General features: G+C 40.6%; 1 protein-coding gene across 1 annotated transcript in view; it reads right to left on the reverse strand.

The window, feature by feature from the left end:
* The window catches only part of LOC136844945 (glucocorticoid-induced transcript 1 protein-like), a 226,763-nt gene that overhangs the window by 162,778 nt on the left and 43,702 nt on the right, over nucleotides 1-20,283 (reverse strand). The window contains exon 2 of the mRNA XM_067114357.1: nucleotides 14,433-14,535. Coding sequence (XP_066970458.1) covers nucleotides 14,433-14,535 — 103 coding nt within the window. The remainder of the gene's footprint in view (nucleotides 1-14,432; nucleotides 14,536-20,283) is intronic.

Consider the following 20,283-nt stretch of genomic DNA (forward strand, 5'->3'; position numbering starts at 1 on the left):
TCAACCTCTGGAGAAGTTTGATCGTAGCTGTTCTTTCTCGACTTACTGAAGTTGGTGCTGTTTTGTTCTGTCTTCTTGCACCTGTGAATAAAGTATAACATCTTTGGTACCCATTTACATTTGGAAGTTTACGCCTTTCTTCATTCTACATGTTTTGAAAGTGTTCAGTGAGATGGATCATTCCACTTCCTTGGTCCTGTGGTGTCAATGACAGTATGTTGCCTCTGTAAACAGTAGACTTTCAACCCAATACTGACGACTCATTCGTTACATTCGAGTTGGCCAAGAAACTGTGTCCAAATTGTCATTTCTCTGACTAGTGAGATGATCAAATGAGCATACCCTGCAACTTCTTCGTGGACATCAGTGTTTTACGGACCAGATATTTTGAGGCCAGGGGCATCAGTCTGCCCATCGCATTCAGAAGAACTTGTCGGTCAAGTACTAGGATGGAATGTAATCATGCAGATCACATTCATCTGCTTTTACCTTGGGACGTTGCCCATAGGTTCTTGGACTCCTTTTCCTTGGATCCTATGGTGGATGCTCAACAAGTCATTTAGTTCACCCAGCTCTTGAGGACAGGTTGCATCTTGCCTAAGGTGTGCGGCTGCTAGGAGGAGAAGGTGTGTGTGGGACTGGCCTCCTCCCTTTCTCCTGTCTTCCTCCCTCTTCCAGTGGGCAGAGGAACAGTGAACCAGCATCACGCTGGAACAGGGCAGATGCATGAGGGTGATCTAGATGACTGAGTATCCTATCATAATTTAACACGTGGATTAGTAGATGCAAATCCTTCCTTCTCTCTAGCAAGGGGGAGAGAGGACTGACTGTAAGCAAACCAGTTGGTTATTCTTAGCTTTATAGTCTCCAGCACTGAGGGTTCATCCCAAACCTTTTCGAATCAAGAATATTACAGTGGGAGATGCTGTCCGGAGTTTTCCTGAGCATGAGAAAGAAGGTAAATGTACAAAAATGTATACAGTACACATACCCAACATTGAGCAGCCACCAAGACGATTTTCAGAAGGAAAGATGGAAAGTCTACACATGAAATTAAATGACCAGTAAAGAAAAAATACCGTCAAGCTGGCAAAGGAAAATATAGTTTTGTTGTGAGTAAAAAAGAAAAAAAATTGGGAGAGACATCCTTTCAAGTCTAGACTACAAATGAATCCTCCTTCTACTGTACCAAGGAGGGCTGCCAGCTAATAATACTGTTTATGGACCACATGAGCAGTATTGAGGTTTTTAATCCTAGAAGAGAAACATAAGTAACAAGATAAAAAAAAGAGACAAGATGATGATGAAGAATAAGTAGTCAAACCACAGAGCATGGCATCTTCTATGTTGTTTGGATGGTAACTAATGGTGCCACCAATTCACTGCATAACAATTTCCAAACTTCTTTGATGGAGCCATGTGGAGATTTATCAAATGTTACCAGCTGCTGGTACATTATTAAACACTTAAACAAAGTGTGGAAAATTTTGAAACTATTTAGCTGCAAAAGAATCGGGAGAAATAAGGGCATAGAAGGGGAAAAGAGGAAAAATTAAAATATGGCATGTTCCATTGTTGTTAGATTTTTCTTCTTGAAACAAGGGAAGAAAAGGAAATATAGGGGATGATTACAAGAGGAATGACCATATTATGATCGCTCTTAGGTTATGAAAAGAATGCAGGCTTACTGACAAGGGGGGATAAAAATATATACATACAGTAACTTAATTTGTCACAAAGTAACATACTCCCAATAATCTGAGAAAGAATTAGTAAATACCTGTTATGAAATTAGTTTATCTACTGGAATTCTAAAGCAGGAAAGAGGAACAACAATATTAGAAAACTTTGTTCACAGGTTAAGTTCAAGAGAAGAAAATATTTGTCTGACCTGGCTTGTACGTTTGAAGAAACTGGTATGCCAAGGTTATAACCAACTGATTTTGTATGGAACTGAAAGCTGATACCTTCCAGTTATTTGACGCTGATCGTGTAAGTAAAATGAAGCTCTGAAGTGAAACTTAGATTCAAGAATCATGTGAAATGTGTATTGAGAATTTGCAATTTTTTTTTTTTTTTTGCTGAACAAAGGTTAAGGTGAAAAAACTCAACACATATACATCATTGCGCAATTAACTGTTTATCAAACAAGAAAGTTTCCAGAAAGCAACTGGAAACAAAGATGACCAAACACCACTCGTGTGTCATGGCAATGTTGCAACTTTTTGTCTGCCAAACCTCTTCCTCTTCACAAAGCTTCAAGTAGGTGATTTGCAATAAATGGAATATATTTGCAAATAAGTAATTTTATGAGTACTTACACTCATAATTGCTGTCCACTTTTAATTTTCATTCAAATTCAAGGATCCTCTGATACTGTAAATTAATTTATCATTCTTAAAACCTAGTCTGTTCTGTTACCCATAACAAAGGAAATATAAGTCAGTGGTTTTGAAAATTAATCAGTTTTTAATAAAAATGAAGCACTGTAACAATCATATTACATGTTTTTTTTCCTAAGCTAAGAGTGCTTCAGATCACCAGGCAACTAAGTCTATTTTGCTGTAGAGAGGAAAAGGGGTATGGGCTTGGTTATACATTTGTAACACAGGTCACTTTGACACTATTAGTTGCCTCCTGATCAGTCATGTGCTGCAATGGTAATAAATTTAAAATGACAACAATCCTATAATTTAGTACAAGTACATGTATGTTAGAACACTGCATTTAAAATAATGGCTTATTTTGCAAGAGCATAATTCAGTTGGCAAACACATGATTAAGGTGGGAGAATGATCACTACTGTTCATGTTGCCTTTTTACAGCTACATTCAAATCTATCAATAATACTTGTGGAACAAAGAGTTAACAAGTTGACAGATGCTAAAATACTGTTCCTTTTGAATTAAATACTCAATTCATTCCCTTTTTATGAGAGACATTATTCATAGTCTTTAGCTGCTCAATATGTAGGCCATAATTGTGAAAGTTGCAGTCCCTCATAAGATGTGAGCACTGAAGTTCCTAAATCAATGTGAGGTGCTGATAACAGTTAAGTATATCTTAGTTTAACCAGACCACTGAGCTAATTAACAGCTCTCTAACCAGGATGATTTGTTTTACCTGGCTAGAACCAATTGGAACCTAGTAGGACCTACAAGGTGGAATCCAGACACATGCTAGCGAGAGCTTCTCAACATTTCTATAACCAGAAACACATTGGCTCTTGTTCTTCACTGGCCACTCAAGTTGAACTCACGACCAGCAAGGTGGTAGTTTCATTATCAACTCATATCAGGAACTTGAGGTTGATAAAGTTTCATCTTGATTCCAGTTATAATTTTTGGGTTCCAGCTCTTTGTTGTACACAAAAGGAAAAATAAGGTCGACTGGGTAACTTGCTCTTAGGGGCAAGCCTGAAGGAGGATGAAGAATTCCAAAAACAAGACAACCTGTTAGTAGTAGAAGTCAGTTTCCCCTCCAATTTTCAAACCAAGTCTCCTGGAACAAGCTGTGATCCAAGGGGTCAGAAGTGCAGAGTTTTTGAGAGTCAGCAAGAAAAATTCCCATCAAAGAAGGATAAGCAGAGCAGTTTCCCATCAACTGATATGCATTTGTTGGAGAGTATAACAGCTTTGCACAGATGAGTGGAGAATCAGTGCCTTATGTCTCTTCCCAGTCAAGTGCTTCACTGGGACGTTCAAAGGGAAGGCATCCACCAGCCTCATCAGATGAGTTGCTGGATAAAACCAGAAACATAACCACACAAATGGGAGATGAAGAATCTGAGAAGGGATCCAACAAAGCCTTGGGGGTGCAAAACATTGGTCTACGGACCAACTTGTCTGCTGCAGAGAACAATGCTGATGCATTAAGACAGGTATTGCAGGTGGGAATCCTTGTCAATTGAGGACATAAAAGAGCTACAAAATCTACCTGCTGCACCTACACAAGTGTACTGAGGCATGGTTACAGTAATTAGCCTCAAAAATAAATTTCCCCAAAACACTAATAAACACTAGGAATGAGAAAATAAGCAAAAATCATGTAACAAACAGTACACTTAAATATAAATCAGTGTTAGCACAATAAAACAATTACATAAACCACAACAGCATAATGTTATCTGAGACCAAAAAAGCAAGGGTACCAAAGGTAACCCGTCACTGAGGGCAGAACAAAAAACAATAACAAAATTAATGAAAAATTCCAAGAAATTATTGTAACCCTGGAGTTAGAGTAAAAAGCAAAAACAATCCCCAAGATAAAAATGCACATGAATGAGAGGAAATCACTCTAGTTACTATTGGTTATAAAAATATTAAGGGTTGTAGTGTTAAGAAAGATATGCCACTGAAATCACTTATTAACTGTGCATAGAGAAAACTTGCAAATTAATTACATGAATAAATTTAATTTCTCTACCAAAAACAATAGCCAGCCCTGAACCACTCTTAAAAGTCACCCAAGACTCTGTTTAAAAAGTAAGCACACAACTTTTATGAAAGTATAAATCTAAAACCTAATACAGTACTTTAATGTATATTGAAATTTATCTGAAGAAATGAAATCCAGTAAAAGAGATATCTGAATAAATCTACCTTTATATTGACATTAAAACTTCATAAATAATGGAACTGCCAGCATCATCTGTTAAACAAATACCTAGCTACATCGGGGCACTAATAATGCCAATCTATATTATTAAAGGTAGTGAAAGTGCAGTATATTAAGGCTATTGCATTCTTGATTTATGAGCTCAGTGGTGACACTAAAAGTGATTTTCCCATGTCCAAGAAATTAATACACTAACTGTTTCTTCCTTACTTTACTACCATCCACAAAAACATGACAAAGAAATACTGTATAAATGTTAATCTCAGGTCTAAACATTTCTGGGTGCTTGATCTCAAAAGAGCACCCTATAGGGTCCTTTTTCCCCAAATTAGTCCTCTCTCTCTCTCTCTCTCTCTAAAAAGAGCAAGATACAGATTATATCAAAATAAAACATAAAATAGGAATCTGTGTGTATAAGTTCAATTTCTTTTCTATATATGCACATACATCATTGCTTGCACATCATGTTCTTGAATAATATTTTTAGAAAATATCCCATGTAGAGGTCTAGGTTTACATCTAAGGCTTGTGAATACAAGAAAAGACCTGCATAGTTTGTCAGAATTCCTTGAATAAACAGCAGAGCACTATTACAGATCTGAGGGAACTATGTTAGATCTGCAAAGGCTTAAATGATATGGATTACTATTCAAGTTATGACACTACCCATGCTGATACAGGAAGAACAATTTCCAAGTATCCTCATATGAACTTACGCCTTGTTCAAAATAAGCCTTGAGCCTTGTTACTCGCTATGTGTATTTTAACCCTTTACGCTAATTTGCGTAGCCATGTAAGCGAAAATTGTCTGTTGGATGTCAAGTGGGCTGTTACCATTGTCGAATAAAAATGCTTTTTAAATATTCCGGAAAAATAATTATCAGGCCTAGTTTGTGGAAGGTTTCAAATCGTGTGTGCTAATGAAGTAGAAAGGATGCTGGGAAGTTCACGGATCAAGCTATTTGTTTTGAAGGGCACAGGAATCACCCAGATGCACCAGTCCCTCCTTCTACCAGACAGCATCAGCGTCCGGACGTATGAGCGATTTTTGACATCCATGTTTTGCAGAACTTTGCATGGTGTTTGCGTGTTGTGCTGCAACCCAGAGATGTCTCAAGCCCGTCAGGACTGAGAGGCGCCTAACTGCCTGTCGGTAGTGGCGTGTGAGACGAGTTTTAGACTGGGATGCTGAAAGGACCCAGCAGCCAAGTGACCCAGCTTCTCTGGCCCGTGTTGTAAGCCCAAGTGTGACCCGAAGGCGATTGGACCACAAAACTTGCCTTTTATGATCAAAGGAAGAAAATATCGGGGTGTCCTGAGGGCATCGTAAATTTTTGAAAAAACTTTTTCCTATAAAGATGAAAATCCTGGCATTTCTTGAGTCAAAATGGCATGCATGGCAACAAAACAAGTTTTATATTATCGTTACATAAAGTGTTATACATCAAAATTCCCAATTTCATATAGAATACAACAAAAAATAAATAATTCAAAGCTTTTAACAGTTTTGAAATATTTTCATTTAAATCGATAACTGACAAAATTTTAACATCTGGAGTCAATTTGTCTCGGCTAGAAAATGGTTTCGAAAAAATGCAATCGTAAGCCAAAATTCCCATTCTAAGTAACAATCAATCATTTACCTTTATTCTGCAACAAAAGAAAGTCTCAGCACAATATTTCGATTTATGGTGAATTTTTTAAAAAACTTTTTTTTCATTCGCTCAGCCAAAATCCAAGCATTTCTTGAGTCATTCTCGTAATTTTTTTGCGTTTACATTATTCATTACATAAGGTGTTATACATCAAAATGTATTTAGCCAATTTCATGTAGAATACAACAAAAAATAAATCATGCTTTAGCTTTTACCATTTTGAAATATTTTCATATAAATAACGATAAATGGAAAAAAATCAACCTTCAGTCAATCCCTTTAAGTCTTTCATGAAAATGCTCGAAAAATGCAATCTTCGCCAAAATTCTCTCATTCTAGTAACAATCAATCCTCAAAACCTTCATTTTGCAACAAACAGAAAGTCTCTGTACAATCCTTTCCAATTTATGGTGAATTTTTAAAAAAAACTTTCCTTCCATGCCTTTAATGCCGAACTCCACTAAAAATCCTAGCATTTCTTGAGTCACCTTGTCTTAATTTTTCCCATTTCTGTATTATTCGTTACATGCGTTAGCCATCAAAATGTGAGAAAACTTTCATGAATACAACAAAAATAAATCATGCTTTTAGCACACCATTTTGAAATATTTTTCATATAAATACCAATCGTAAAGCTAAAAACTTACAGTCTAATAATATTCAATCAATTTCCTTCATTTTGAAACAATTGGAAAGTTTCTAGCACAATATTTCGATTTATGGTGAATTTTTTGAAAAACTTTTTTACGTCGTTTCGATTCATCGTCATTTGTGATAATATTTTCTCTGTGTTGCTTTAATCTTTTACAATCTGTTATATACCAAAATCATTGCAATTTAGTGTACAATACAACTAAAAAAATTAACATTAAGCTTTCACCGTAACCTTACACTGCGATTTGTATACAATTATAAAAGAGTTTTTTTTTCAGCTGTCATATATTCAATATTTATGTTATAATAATGATATTTTTTATTTCTGATCAGTCATTCAAGTAAACTTCATACTGAGAAAAATCAGCCAAAAATGAACTCTTAATCTAAAAACTAAGTTAAAAGGTTGATTAACAAAAAAATAAAAATTAAATCAATCATATATCTCCCCAATTATTTTCATTACAAATCTATTTTTAATAGAAAGCAGGGTTAATAGCAACCCTGTTAACAATTAACAATTTAATAAAAATGATATTTTAATGATAAAATAAAGTTTGTTCATACTTACCTGGAGATATATATATAGCTGTATTCTCTGTTAGTCCGACAGAATTTCAAAACTTGACACACGCAGTGGGGAGATCAGGTAGTTAGTACCCATTCCACCGCTGGAGGCGAAGTATCGAACCATTCCCATTTTTCTATTCAGATTTTCTAGTGCCACTGTCTCCTGAGGGGGGAGGTAGGCGGGCACTATGAATATATATATCTGCCAGGTAGTATGAACAAACTTTATTTTATCATTTAAAATATCATTTTGTTCATGAAACTTACCTGTCAGATATATATATAATTGAATACCACACCGTGGAGGGGTACAGACAGAAATAGGATTTGGAAAAAACACTACATGTAGGTGAAAGATATTTTGGTTTTACCTGTGCATAGCTGACCGTGATTACTGTCACCCAAGTCGCTTCTGCTTAACTAGAGTCTCCAGCAGGGGTGATGTGACCTGTATAGCTGGTGAGTTCTAGATGATCTGTCAGCGAGGGCGTGACCACAATGTGACAAGACCATATTGACCATACAATGAGGGCAAGCAAGTAAAAACCAACCACCTGACCAAACCTAACTAAGTTAGGATAAACGCTTAGCCTAAAGCTAAAGATTGTGGAAGTCCATGCAGGCAGTCGACCCAACAACCATAAAAACACTATCAACCATTTTTCTATGGGATGGGATGAGTGTCATCCCTGCCCCAGGAAAGTATCTGCGGAAACGTATGGTCCTAGCGAAGCAGTTCTCATATATCGTCTTCACATCTCTCAGGTAAGTAATAGGCGAAGACACAAGTTGCTCTTAAAATGTGGCACCCAGAATGTTGCTGAGTGACATATTCTTCTGAAAAGCCACTGAAGTCGCAACCGCCCTCACCTCGTGAGCATTGACTTTCAGAATTTTAAAATCAGTGTCTTGACAGCATGAATGAGCTTCTTTAATCGTATCTCTCAGAAAGAAAGCCATTCTTTCTTGACATAAACAGAGTAAGTCGGTCTCTTCCCGGAACACCATAAACTATCTGAGGACCTCGACTTTCCTTCGTCTTGTCTAAGTAGACTTTGAGAGCCCTAACAGGGCAGAGGACTCTCTCTGGCTCTTGAATTAGGATTTCAGCCACTTGCTTGATTTGCTCTTGGGCCCAAGGTTGACGGGCTTTCATTTTTAGCTAAAAGGAGGCTTAAAGAACAAACACGTTGTGCCCTAAAGCCTATATGTCTGCACTAAGGCTTGCAGTTCACTAACCCTCTTGCAGTTGCTTTAGGGTTGAAAAATGGTCTTCTAGTAATGTTCCTCAATGGCGCCCAGAGTGAAGAGGCTCGGCAGACTGGACATTGAGGAACCGTGGCACAACATCCCAAATTCCAGAAGGAGTCCTTGGCAGGCACGCCGAGTTTTAAGGATCTGAATAGATCGTGAAGGTCTCTGTTGTTAGACAGATCAGGAAGTCTCTGTGCCTAAAAAACAGATGATAGCATACTTCTATGCCCTTTAAAGTGGGACTGCAAGTTTCATCACTCCTCAGAAAAAGGAAGTCTGCTATCTGGCTCTGAGGTCGTGGTGGAGAAATGCCTTCTTTCTACCATCTCCTAAAAGACGAGTCCGCCGATTAATTTACAAATTGCTGGAAGAAAGTCTTCTCGCTCTGGCAATAACTTTACGCCACTGGTCTAGAAAACCTCTGTCTGGCCGCTTCGATAGTCTGAATGCAGTCAGACACAGGGCGGGGAGGATTTTTGTGGTACCTCTCGAAGTGGGGTTGTCTGAGTAGATCAACTCTCATGGGCAGAAATCTCGGAGAGAGTCTACTAGGAAGGACATGACCTCTGAACCATTCCCTCGAAGGCCAAATAGGCGTGCGTCATCCTCGTCCCTTCCGACGACGCAAACTTTCTGTTGACTTCTCCGATGATTTTGTACGGAGGAAAGGCATACACGTCCCATCCCGACCAATCCAAGAGAGCGTCCACTGAAGAGAGCTCCTGGGTCAAGAACAGAGGGAGCAGTAAAGGAGGAAGTCTCTTCGTCTTGGAGGTTCGAAGAGATCTATCAAGGGGCGTCCCAAAGCTTCCACAGTCCTTGACACCTCTTGGTGTAGGATCCATTCGGTCGGGAGCAGTTGTCGCTGCCGACTTAGAAGATCCATACGGGCGTTCTCTCATACCACAACAAACCTCGTGAGATAAGTAATATTCGGGCCTGTGCCCAACAGAAGGATGTCCTTTGCTAAAAGCGAGAACAGGGACGAGTGAGTTCCCCTGTTTCTTGAGAACATGGGCCGTGGTGGTGTTGTCGGTTGATCTGGACCTTTCGGTTGAACTTCGCCCCTCGAGAAGAAAGAAGGGCCAACTGAATCGCCCCAATTCTTTTGAGGTTTATGTGCCCAGGACACCTGTTCCCCTCTCCAGAGTGCCGACACTTCTTCCCTCCCCAGTGTTGCTCCCCACCCGAGATGAGTGCGTCGGCTCTTTGGTGAGAGTTCTGAAGTTGAAAGGCCTTCTGCCAACCGATGGGATGAGCCACCAGGTGATTCTTTACCAACTGGCGAGATACTCAGAGAAGCTGATTCTCCTTGTCGTTGATTCTCTACAGGGAAGAATTAGGCGGTCTGAGTCCACAGTCTCCCAGAAACAAACTTCTCCAGTGATGAAATGGTCCCAGCAGACTCATCCATTCCTCACAAAGCATGTTTCTTTCCTCAGGAAAGGCTGAAAATTTCTAACACTGAAGTTGTCTTTCTTGAGACAGAAATGCTCAAAAGCCACTGAATCCATCTGAATCCCCAGATAAGCGATGGACAGGTAAAGTCAGATGGGACTTTGAGAAATTCACCAGAAGTCCCAGGACCGTCGAGTCAAAATGATGTTGGAATCCTCCAGACACCTTGTCGTTGAGGGCTCAGATGAGCCAATCGTCCAAATAAAGGGAGAAACTCTTATTCCTCCAAAGCGAAGCCATCTACTTAGCAACATTCCTCATTAAGATCGTGAAGACCATAGGAGCTGTGCTGAGCGAAGCAGGCCCTGAACTTGGAATACCTGTCCCCCAGGACAGAAGCCTCAGGTATTTCCTCGATAGAGATGTATAGGGGCGTGAAAATAGGCGTCCTGGAGATCGAGAGAAACCATCCAGTCGCCTGGTCTTGGGCTCCATGACCGACTGGGGCGTCTCCATTACGAACTTTCCTTCAGAACGAAATGGTTCAACTTGCTGGCGTCCAGGGCTGGTCTCCATCCCCTGACTGCTTGAACCAGAAACAGCCTGTTGTAAAAGCCAGGGATTATAAATCCGAGACTTGCTCTGACTCTCTTTCGAGCATTTGATCAAAGCAGGTTGAAGAAAATCTGCTGTTTCTCCTGATGATAGGATGGCGACAGATCTAGGGATTCGTACTCAATGGGCAATACGAGGGAATGGGATCTTGTATCCCACCCGATGAAGCTTGGAGAGGACCAGCTGTCAAATCTCTCTCTCAGGCTCTTGCAAAGAAAGGAGCCTGGCTCCTACCCGGTGTCTGAAGGTCTCTGGTCATTTCTTGCCCTGGTCTTGAAGGGAGGCGCTCTACCTCTTGAGGACCTCTTCCTCGAAAGGGCGATCTAGAGGAAGGTCTTCCACGAAAGGGCTTCTGAATCTTGGAAGCCTGCCCAAGGAAGAAGTCAGGGGCTGCAGGACGTCTAGAAGGACCTGGCCCAGGAGGTCACAGGTAGCCTTCTCTTGCAATGTGGAGGCCATATCCTTGACTAAGGTTGGGGAAAAGATGGCTAGAAAAGCGGGTAAACAACAATTCTGCCTTCTGAGTAGGAGAGACCGACTTCATACGTGAAGTTGCAGTAAATGGCTCTCTTCTTTAAAGCCCGCACAGAAATGGGCAGCCAGTTCTTTGGAGCCATCCCTAACAGCCTTGTCCATACAGGATGGGGACACTAAACAAATCTCCCAGGCTAATGGAGTCAGGGACTACGGCCTGCAAGTCCAAGACTCCCAGGCACCAGTCCAAAAGTTAAAATACTTCTAAAGGACCTGAAATGACCTTTCAGATGGTGATCCCGATATCAGATAAAGACCAGGACACCTTTGAAGGGAAGACCTTCTAAGGAGCGTCCACAAGGCACAGCAAAATCCCTTGGGAAGAGGAAGGAACTCTCAACCAACCTCCTCTCATGTCTCGTACCAAATTCCTGCTTTTCCTCTCAATCTTGATGGAGGCAGGGAAAGAGAGTCTTGCACTGGCCTTCCTGAAGTCCCATCCACTCCTGAGCCTTGTTAAAGGCCCTCTTCGTGAGAGAGAGACATATGCATCTTCACAAAAAACAGAAGACTTTTGTGACTTAGGCGAGGGTTAGCTCTGCGAGGAGGGCGAGGCAGAGGTTGGCTTGTCCCAAACAAGTCTTTCAGCAGCCTAGTTAAAGCTTGGTAGTCTGCAGAAGCTGAAGAAGAGGACTGATCCTCAACTGCAGGATCCCGAAGCGCAAGAAAGCTCTCCTTCTTCCACAGGAGCAACTGAAGGGCGGGAAGAACGGCAGGGCGAAGTCACTTGCAGGAACCAACATGCAAAAGGACTTCTGCTTGGAAGAAGTCCGAGAGAGAAAGTCAGCGAAGTCTCGAGCAGAAGAATCTAAATGAGAGTCTCGAGCGGCGATCTGGCGAGAAATCGGCAGGCTTCTTGCGAGCGATCCGGCGAGTCTGGTGAGAGCGAGCAGCGAGGGGCGTCATGCCTGCGCCCAGCAAAAGGCGTCGTGCCGAGCAGCAAAGGGGCGTCTTTGACGAACTGCAAGGCGTCCTGTCGGGCAGCCAGGAGGCGTCATGACGAGCAGCAAGGGAGGCGTCATGTCGAGCAGCAAGGGAGGCGTCTGCCGAGCAGCATGAGAAGCGTCGTCATGGCGAGAAACAAAGTAGCGGCATGAAGCGTCACGGCAAGCGAGGAAGCGTCAAGGCGGAAACAGTTACCATGAGCGGCGCAAGCCTCAGGCGTGAAGTGCGATCCCTGCCGCAAGACCAGTGGCGGCTGAGCAACAGGACTTCTGGGGGGCGACATGGCGGCAGCGCGACGTGGAGAAAGGAGAAGGGAAGGTTTAGACCTCTTGATTGGCGGGAATCCTTCGAGCGACCATCAGTCTCCTTCTGGGCCATTAAAGAAGCCAATTGCTCCTGCATGCCTAGGGCAGCTTACGAGTAGGAGAAGATTCTCCTCAGGGAAGGACTGATCCTATGAGAAGAAAGAGGCGGGCGCCTTCTTCCTTCTCACAGGGGAAGCAACAACCTTCTTTCTGGAAGCGGCCGGGCGCTCAGCGTCATCGTCGATGGCGTCCTGGTCCTCTTCTGCGGTGGGATGGCGTCCAAATCCTCCGGAGAGAAGCGAAGAAGCGTCACGAGAAAGGGGCGTGGGCGTCCCTGCTGAACTTCTCTTCAAGGCGAAATCCCGAGATTTCATTCCCGGCCAGGAAGGAGAATCGGGGAGAAAGCAATCGCCAAGTTACCGTGCGAAACACGATCCTTGGCAGCCTGGAAGCGTCATCCCAGGACATACGAAAGGGGGGCGCTTAGTCGGTGGGGGTCCCCGTAACCCTCTTGCGACTTTCAACTTGCCTCCTGAGTCCTGGGAGTCCGACAGAGGTCTGAGCCTGGGCGTTACTCACGGGCGATCTGCGCGCCCCCTCCCACAGCACTGGGGACGGACATATGCTGCGCCACAGCTGCTTTGAAGGCTGAGCATATTAACTTCCAAGTGCGAATGGAAGACATAATGTCGCCGGGCATCACCATCGCAGACACAACCCCAGGAGGTTGGGGCAACACTACAGAGGTTAGGAGAGCTCACGTCTACAGGAGGTTAACAGGTGACACACTACCTGACTCCTACCACTTCTGGAGGAAGACCTCCTGATCCTATCTCGCTCCTAAGCTTTCTCACATAAGAATCATAGGAGTCCTCCAACTAGCATCAGACACAGATTCTCCTCCTTGCATCGGTCATTCAACAAACAAGCATGTCCTCTACAACCGAGCATACAGTGTGAGGATCTGCAGGCCGAGGTACGGTAGCCTCACCTTGATCTTACCGGCAAACTACGTTAACTAGAAGAACTAGATTAGGTATCTTAATCCCAGGAAAAAACAAAGCCAAATCCAAAACAAACCACAATAAGCGTATGCCTAGCCACAAGTCCAAGTCAAAAAACCAAAAATCAAACAAATACTCAAGTGACAATCAAGATTTTATCAAATCCAGAGCGGAGAGTACTGAAAACAAGTGTTGACAGTACCGGCGACAGAAAAATCTGAATAGAAAATGGGAATGGTTCCTGATACCTGCTACTCCCAGCCGGCGGGAATGGTACTAACCACTGATCCCACTCGTTATGCTTAAGTTTTGGAAATTCTGTAGGACTAACAGAGAATACAGCTATATATATATCTGACAGGTAAGTCTCATGAACAAATGCATTTTTTTGCAGACAACAGACAATAGCAAGCAAAAATGCATAAACGAAATAAACATCAATATGTTAAATATGTTTAAATGATATAATGCACAGTATATTTACAATAAATACTCCACAAATGCAAAGCATCTTATCTCACATTGCATTAATCAAATAAAAGTGACATATTCAGGTTGAGACACAGGGACAAGAAGACAGACAGATGAATTTACTATAACCTCCGTCAACTTGCAGCAGGATAAACTGTGTCAGTCATTTGACAGACAAAATATACAGTTGAAATGTAATGACGGTAATAAACTAGAAAGTTATCGCACCCATATTTATAAGAAATGCCAAACATAAAAAATCTGCCATAAAAGTTATTCAATTCTGTACAGTAAACGAAAAGTAATTAGTGGTGTTACTAGATCCACACATTCACAGTATTGTATGTACAAATTTGCATAACATCATTTGAACATTTCAAAACAACGTAAGAATACAAGCTGAGTCATACCTTTAGTTGTAGAAATGGCAGTGCTTAGATCCAGTCCGGGTGTGATTTCAGTATCGGGAGAAATTCTATTTCTTAATCTTAGAGGACTTGTTCGGTGCATAGCCTAGAAAAAACAAATAAATTTGTTTATCTATTTAAATACTTGATAAAAAACTAAGAAACTTGTTTATTTCTATGCTTAATAAAAAAAATGAAATTTCTTTCTATTTCCATACTTAATTACCTTATTGTAATCCCCAAAGATGTTAAGGCAATGAAATCTTTTTAGGATACTTCTTGTGATGCATAAATATATATATATTTTTTATAAGAAGGCCTATTACTACAACAAAATGCAATATTTTTCCAATAAAACAAGTTTCTATGTAAACCCATTATCAATAATTAGCCTTACTCCATGTGCAACATACCCAATCATACCAACTTGAAAGTTTCAAACAAGAAAAGTCCTACCAGTATAGCCAAATTACACTCCATTAAGGTAACCTTCATCTGGAAGAGTGACAGGAAGGGAGAAGGGTGCTGATGATAATAATGAACTTATATAATTAAGGAAATAAAACACTGTTCATAATACAAACCCACTATCTATAATTAACCAGACTTACAATTTAGGAGAAAGGACAAAGCAGATGAGCCTCTAAAGAGAAAAGCAAACCCAGATGCAAGAAGAGTAATCCCTGTTTACTAAAGAAAGTGGAGTCAACAATGACCTAAGAAATCCCCTAAATTCCTAAGTAGTGAATGCCATGGAAAAAGTAATCACAGAAAGTACATGCACCAACACCTGAAGTGTGAATACTAGTTCTTCACAAAACAAATCTTTATGTGTGACAAAGGGAAGAGGGACGAAGTTAAAATGAGGAAGCTGAATGACCAGGATCCCTTAACCTGAAGTGTAAGAACAAATTTAGCAACCAGAAAATCCGAACAGAAACATCCACAGACTCTGCATCATGTGCAGATAAAATCAAGCAAAAGAAACTTTCCAAGGTTAAAAGCCTGTTCTAACAATAAGAGAGAGTTCCTAATTATATTTAACAGCAGGGAAATGGAGGGCACTCAAACCTCAAGGATGTGGATCCTGGGCAGTCAGAGGTCATCCCATTTCTGACCAGGAATTTGCCCAAGGCAACAGAAAATAAGAAATCCTGAGACAGGCCAATCATGGCAATTCGAAGAAGGAATAAGAAAGAGTAAAAGGGATGCAATGACACAATCCGCTAGAGACACACCTGAAAGCCTTCACAGGACAGAAGAGATAACTTCAGAGAACACAGCAAAAGCATGGGAGTCCAAGAATGTGCCACTTACTATAAGAGTCTCGGGCATGAAAGCTATCAGTTGCAATAATAGGCTCCCACAAAAAGGGTATGGAGCCAAAAGAAACACTACAAGGGACAAGGCAGTAAAAAACACAGACTCTGAGAGGGCAAATACAGGAAGAGTGTCTCATAGCAGTCCTAAATTTGGCTTAGTAAGGCTGTAAGAACTACAGTCATGTTGCAGCTTGAAGGTTTGTGGTAGACTACAAAAGAGCTAAAGCCAAATGGTAAAAAATCACAAGATGTTATGTCAATGTTAACAGCTTGAGCAAAAGTGAAAGAGGAAACCCATGTCCCATATAAAGAAAAAAGTTGAGTATCAAAGGAACAAAGGGACAACACAGAAAAGAACCCCATTCATCTCACCAGACCATGACTCACGTCAAGTGTGTAAGTAAAGGCTTGAGGAATCTGTTCTACAATCCCATGACAGCCATTGCCATAACCTCCAGAAAACCACCTTTCCCAGGTTACACCTGATAACTGGCTCACAAGAAGAGTGATCATGGAAAGCCATACCAGTAAAGATTTCCAAGCAGAAATCAGTCTGCATATGCTGTGAGATTAGGCACCTTCAGTCAAAAGAAAAAAAAAAAAAAAAAAAAAAAGAGTGGGATGATGTAAATCACCCAATCCTCGGGGGCACCCACAACTTCAAAGACTGTCTGCACTGCCTGCACTGGAAAAGGGTGAAGACATTCAGACATCCATGTCCTGGAGAAGGACAACATAAACCAAAACCACTGAGCCCAGCCTTGGAGAACAGAACTGAAGGAGTCTGATGTTCAAAACACATCACAAACAGACCCAGCTAGGCATGACAGAATTTGTATATATTGCATGCAAAGAACTTTAATCTTGTCCTTCCCTAATTAACAAAAGGCCACAGCAAAGAAGGGGTATGCCATAACCCTGATGCAACAACTCAACAAGGGGTCATGAATAGGAAAGAGCCAAAGAAGACAACCCACAAATGAATCTATGTCCAATGAACCTACCTCCTAGTGACAGCGGAGACATGTATGTCTGCTTGGGTTGAAGGGGCCCAAATGAACTACTACCAAGCATCACTGCAAATCAAAGGGGTGAAACAAAAAGAAGAAGAATACGCAATGACCTCTCCAACTCCGTCCTCAAAGAGGCCAAGACCAGTCCGACAAACCAAAACCCACAGATATGGAGGTCCACAGTACAAGGCCAGAAAGCCACAGCAACTACAGTCCAAGGACAACCTGAGGGGCATTACACAGACTGTGACAAAGGGCTTGGAGTAGAAAAGTACAGACACTACCCTATTTACAAACGAGTTACGTTCCAAACAGCCGTTCTTATCTTGATTTGTTCATAAATTGGCTTTTAATACATAATGCATAATGTTTGTTGATGTTATGTTTACATTCAAATTTTGCTCTGGGCACCTATTCTGCTAGTAAGAATTTTTGCAATGAACATGAGGAAGAAGCACCTGTTCCTTTAACCCCTTCCCTGATTATCTAGAGTATTCTCATGATTAACTACCATGTATTCTTCTTACAATAAGAAGAATATTTGTTTATACTCTCAAAATATTCCTACTCTTATTTATATCTTCCCGATTTATCTCAGTCTGTGATGAATACCCATTTTCTATATTTCCCATTTTTCTATATTCAGTATGTATTTTTTTAAATCATGCAGTAATATACGGAATAACTTTGGATGCTACAAAGGTAAAAAGAATATCATCAAATCAAGTAGGAATATTTTAAGAGTATGAACAAATATTCTTGTGATTGTAAGAAGAATACATGGCAGTTAATAATGAGAATACTAGGGATAATCAGGGATAAATGTTAAAGGAATAGGTTCTTCTTCTTCCTCATATTCTCCTGTTCTTTGCAAAAATTCTTACTAGCAGAACAGGCACCAAGAGTAAAATTTAAACTTATAGGTGGCAAAGGGGAGTACTCCAAACACAACTTTAACCTGTGATTCTATCTGTTCGCATCTCTGAAACTTCGTAAGTAGGACAATGCCTACATACCAGATAATGAAGTGGTGAATTACCCTCAAGAACTAGAAACACAGAACATTCCAGCATATTTTCGTTAGGTCCCACATAGCAGGGAAGCCATGCTACCGGATCCCCAGACATTCTCCATGCTACCATCATAGAAACTTCCATCTGAGCAGGAGGATCAAGCCATGTTAACTTATGTCCCTTAGGTCAAAAGCAATGAGGTAACTATGGACCCTGATACTGGACAGATGCCAAGATACCCAAAGCAATCCTTCAATGGTGGCAACACTTAAGTGCCATCTTCTTTATTACATAAGAGGGGTAGGAAAGATGGCCTGCTGCTGATACAGCAGAAGAGTGTCAATTTCTCCAGGGACTCCTACCTTGCAGCATACTAAAAAGGCTGGCTATAGACAAAAGGGAGACCCCTTGGAATAGAGAGCAGAAGAAGACAACAAGGCCGAGGCCCATGATGGAAAGAGGATAAAGCAGGAGGAGGTGAAGACAGGATCCTCCCTCAATAACATAGCTGAAAGGGAGGTGCAAGGGCCAAGGAGACATGGCAAACATCCACCATAAGCAACTAAACTTCCCTTCAAACCCTCAAGGAGCAGCACTTAGCATAGGTAAGTATGTTATGCAAGTTCTAGAGCTGCATCACTGCAACCATACATATGCAAAACAAGCAATAAATACAGATAACCAAAAAATGCCCAAGCAAGAGAAAACCAATAATAAATACCTGCAACAATATCTGAAGGTGAACCATCTAAGAGAAATTGACTACTTCACCTGAACCCTACCTCCAGCCACTTCAAGGAGCTAAACTTTCACTGCACAACATTATTACACAACTGCACATCAGACCTACAATCAATTTATGACCCTAAGAGGCAGGGCAACAAAAACTGAGGCAAGAGTTGAGAAAGCCTCTCAAGATGAAAAATGGGTTGGGGGAGGCAATGGCCTAGCTTGAGCAGTCATCAAAAATACTGCTGGAGCTGAAAGCATTGAAGAAGACAAGAAAGTGCCAAAACCCAATCTAGTGAGACTGTTAAACCAAAGCCCACCAAAGAGAACTGGAGCAGTAGTCAATAAATCGGCAGATGCAGAAGATATCTACCAGAGAAGCTAAAATGTCCTGAAGAAGCTAAAGTTGCAACAAGGCAAACAAGAAATAGGGCTGGGCCTGAAGTGGCCAGAGAAAAACTGCATTTGAGGAACACTTGGAGATCAATCAATCCACGAAGGAAAAGTAAGAAAGGAAGCACTCAAGACTGCCAAATTTAAAACAATTATGCATTAACACAACTCACTGTCATATGTGGTGAGGAGAGAGTGCTGTAGAGAACCCAAAAGGGCAATGAAAGCACAAGGAGGCCTGGCAGGACTAAAGGTAAATGAGGCAAACATGAGATATGACAAAGCTGGGGATCAATATGGTGAACTCACAAGATACAAAAAGAACAGAAGGCTAAGACACCCTAAGGGGTTATTATTATTATTATTATTATTATTATTATTATTATTATTATTTTTATTATTATTATTAAAATAGTTTAACCAGACCACTGAGCTGACTATCAGCTCTAATAAGTCTGGCCCAAAGGATCTGAATGAAATCCAGGTCTAGGCCAGAGGCCAAGCACTGCAACCAAATAGGTCATTAGGTATGGTGATGAATGAGTGAAAATAAAATTAAAAACTGCACAATGGCATATGCTCTCATACTGGAACACACTCACACAATAAATACATTTACTCACATTTCCATATATACTCACTAAAAAAGTATATTAAAATTCAGAATGAGTTAAGTAACATTTTAAAATTTGTTTTTTTAAAATTCATTAAATGACCTAAGGGTTTTTGTATTTTCATAATTTACTTTTACAGTAGTTATGTTTTATCAACTAAATTACAGCTTCTCATGAACATCAAAACTGGAATGACTGAAAATGCAAAAGATTCTCATAAAATTTCCTTCATTGATTTATTTCCAAAAGTTGACACTCACTGTTGGTCACACTTTGGACACTCACACAACACGTCTGACCATCATTATTACCTTGCACTCTGAGCACTCGGGAGCAGGGCCACTAGGTTGCTCATTAAGTGTCCATGTGTCAGACGAGTATGGCCTATTTGGAGACGTGTCAGAATTATTTATGCATGTATCTCTCATTGATATGATTAACTCCATTTTCTATCACCAAGTTTTATTTGTTTTATTATTTTCAGGTTCTTCATTCCATATATATTGCCATTTATTTATAATACCCACCTTTATGCGTGTTACATAATCAGTAACAGGAATACTTACATTTGATCTAGTCATAGGGATCCAACATATTTCTACATTTTTCCCATTATTATATAATTTATGGAGTAATAACTTAAATTGTTGTACAATATTATTTTTTGGTTTGTAACTCTGAATAGATTTTATAATGCTTCTCGAGTCACAAAAATCACAAAATTATTAAATGATGTTTCTTTAATTATTTTTATGGCTCATGCAGTTGCA

The sequence above is a fragment of the Macrobrachium rosenbergii genome, chromosome 13 (genome assembly GCF_040412425.1).
Source record: "Macrobrachium rosenbergii isolate ZJJX-2024 chromosome 13, ASM4041242v1, whole genome shotgun sequence".
Classification (NCBI taxonomy): domain Eukaryota; kingdom Metazoa; phylum Arthropoda; class Malacostraca; order Decapoda; family Palaemonidae; genus Macrobrachium; species Macrobrachium rosenbergii.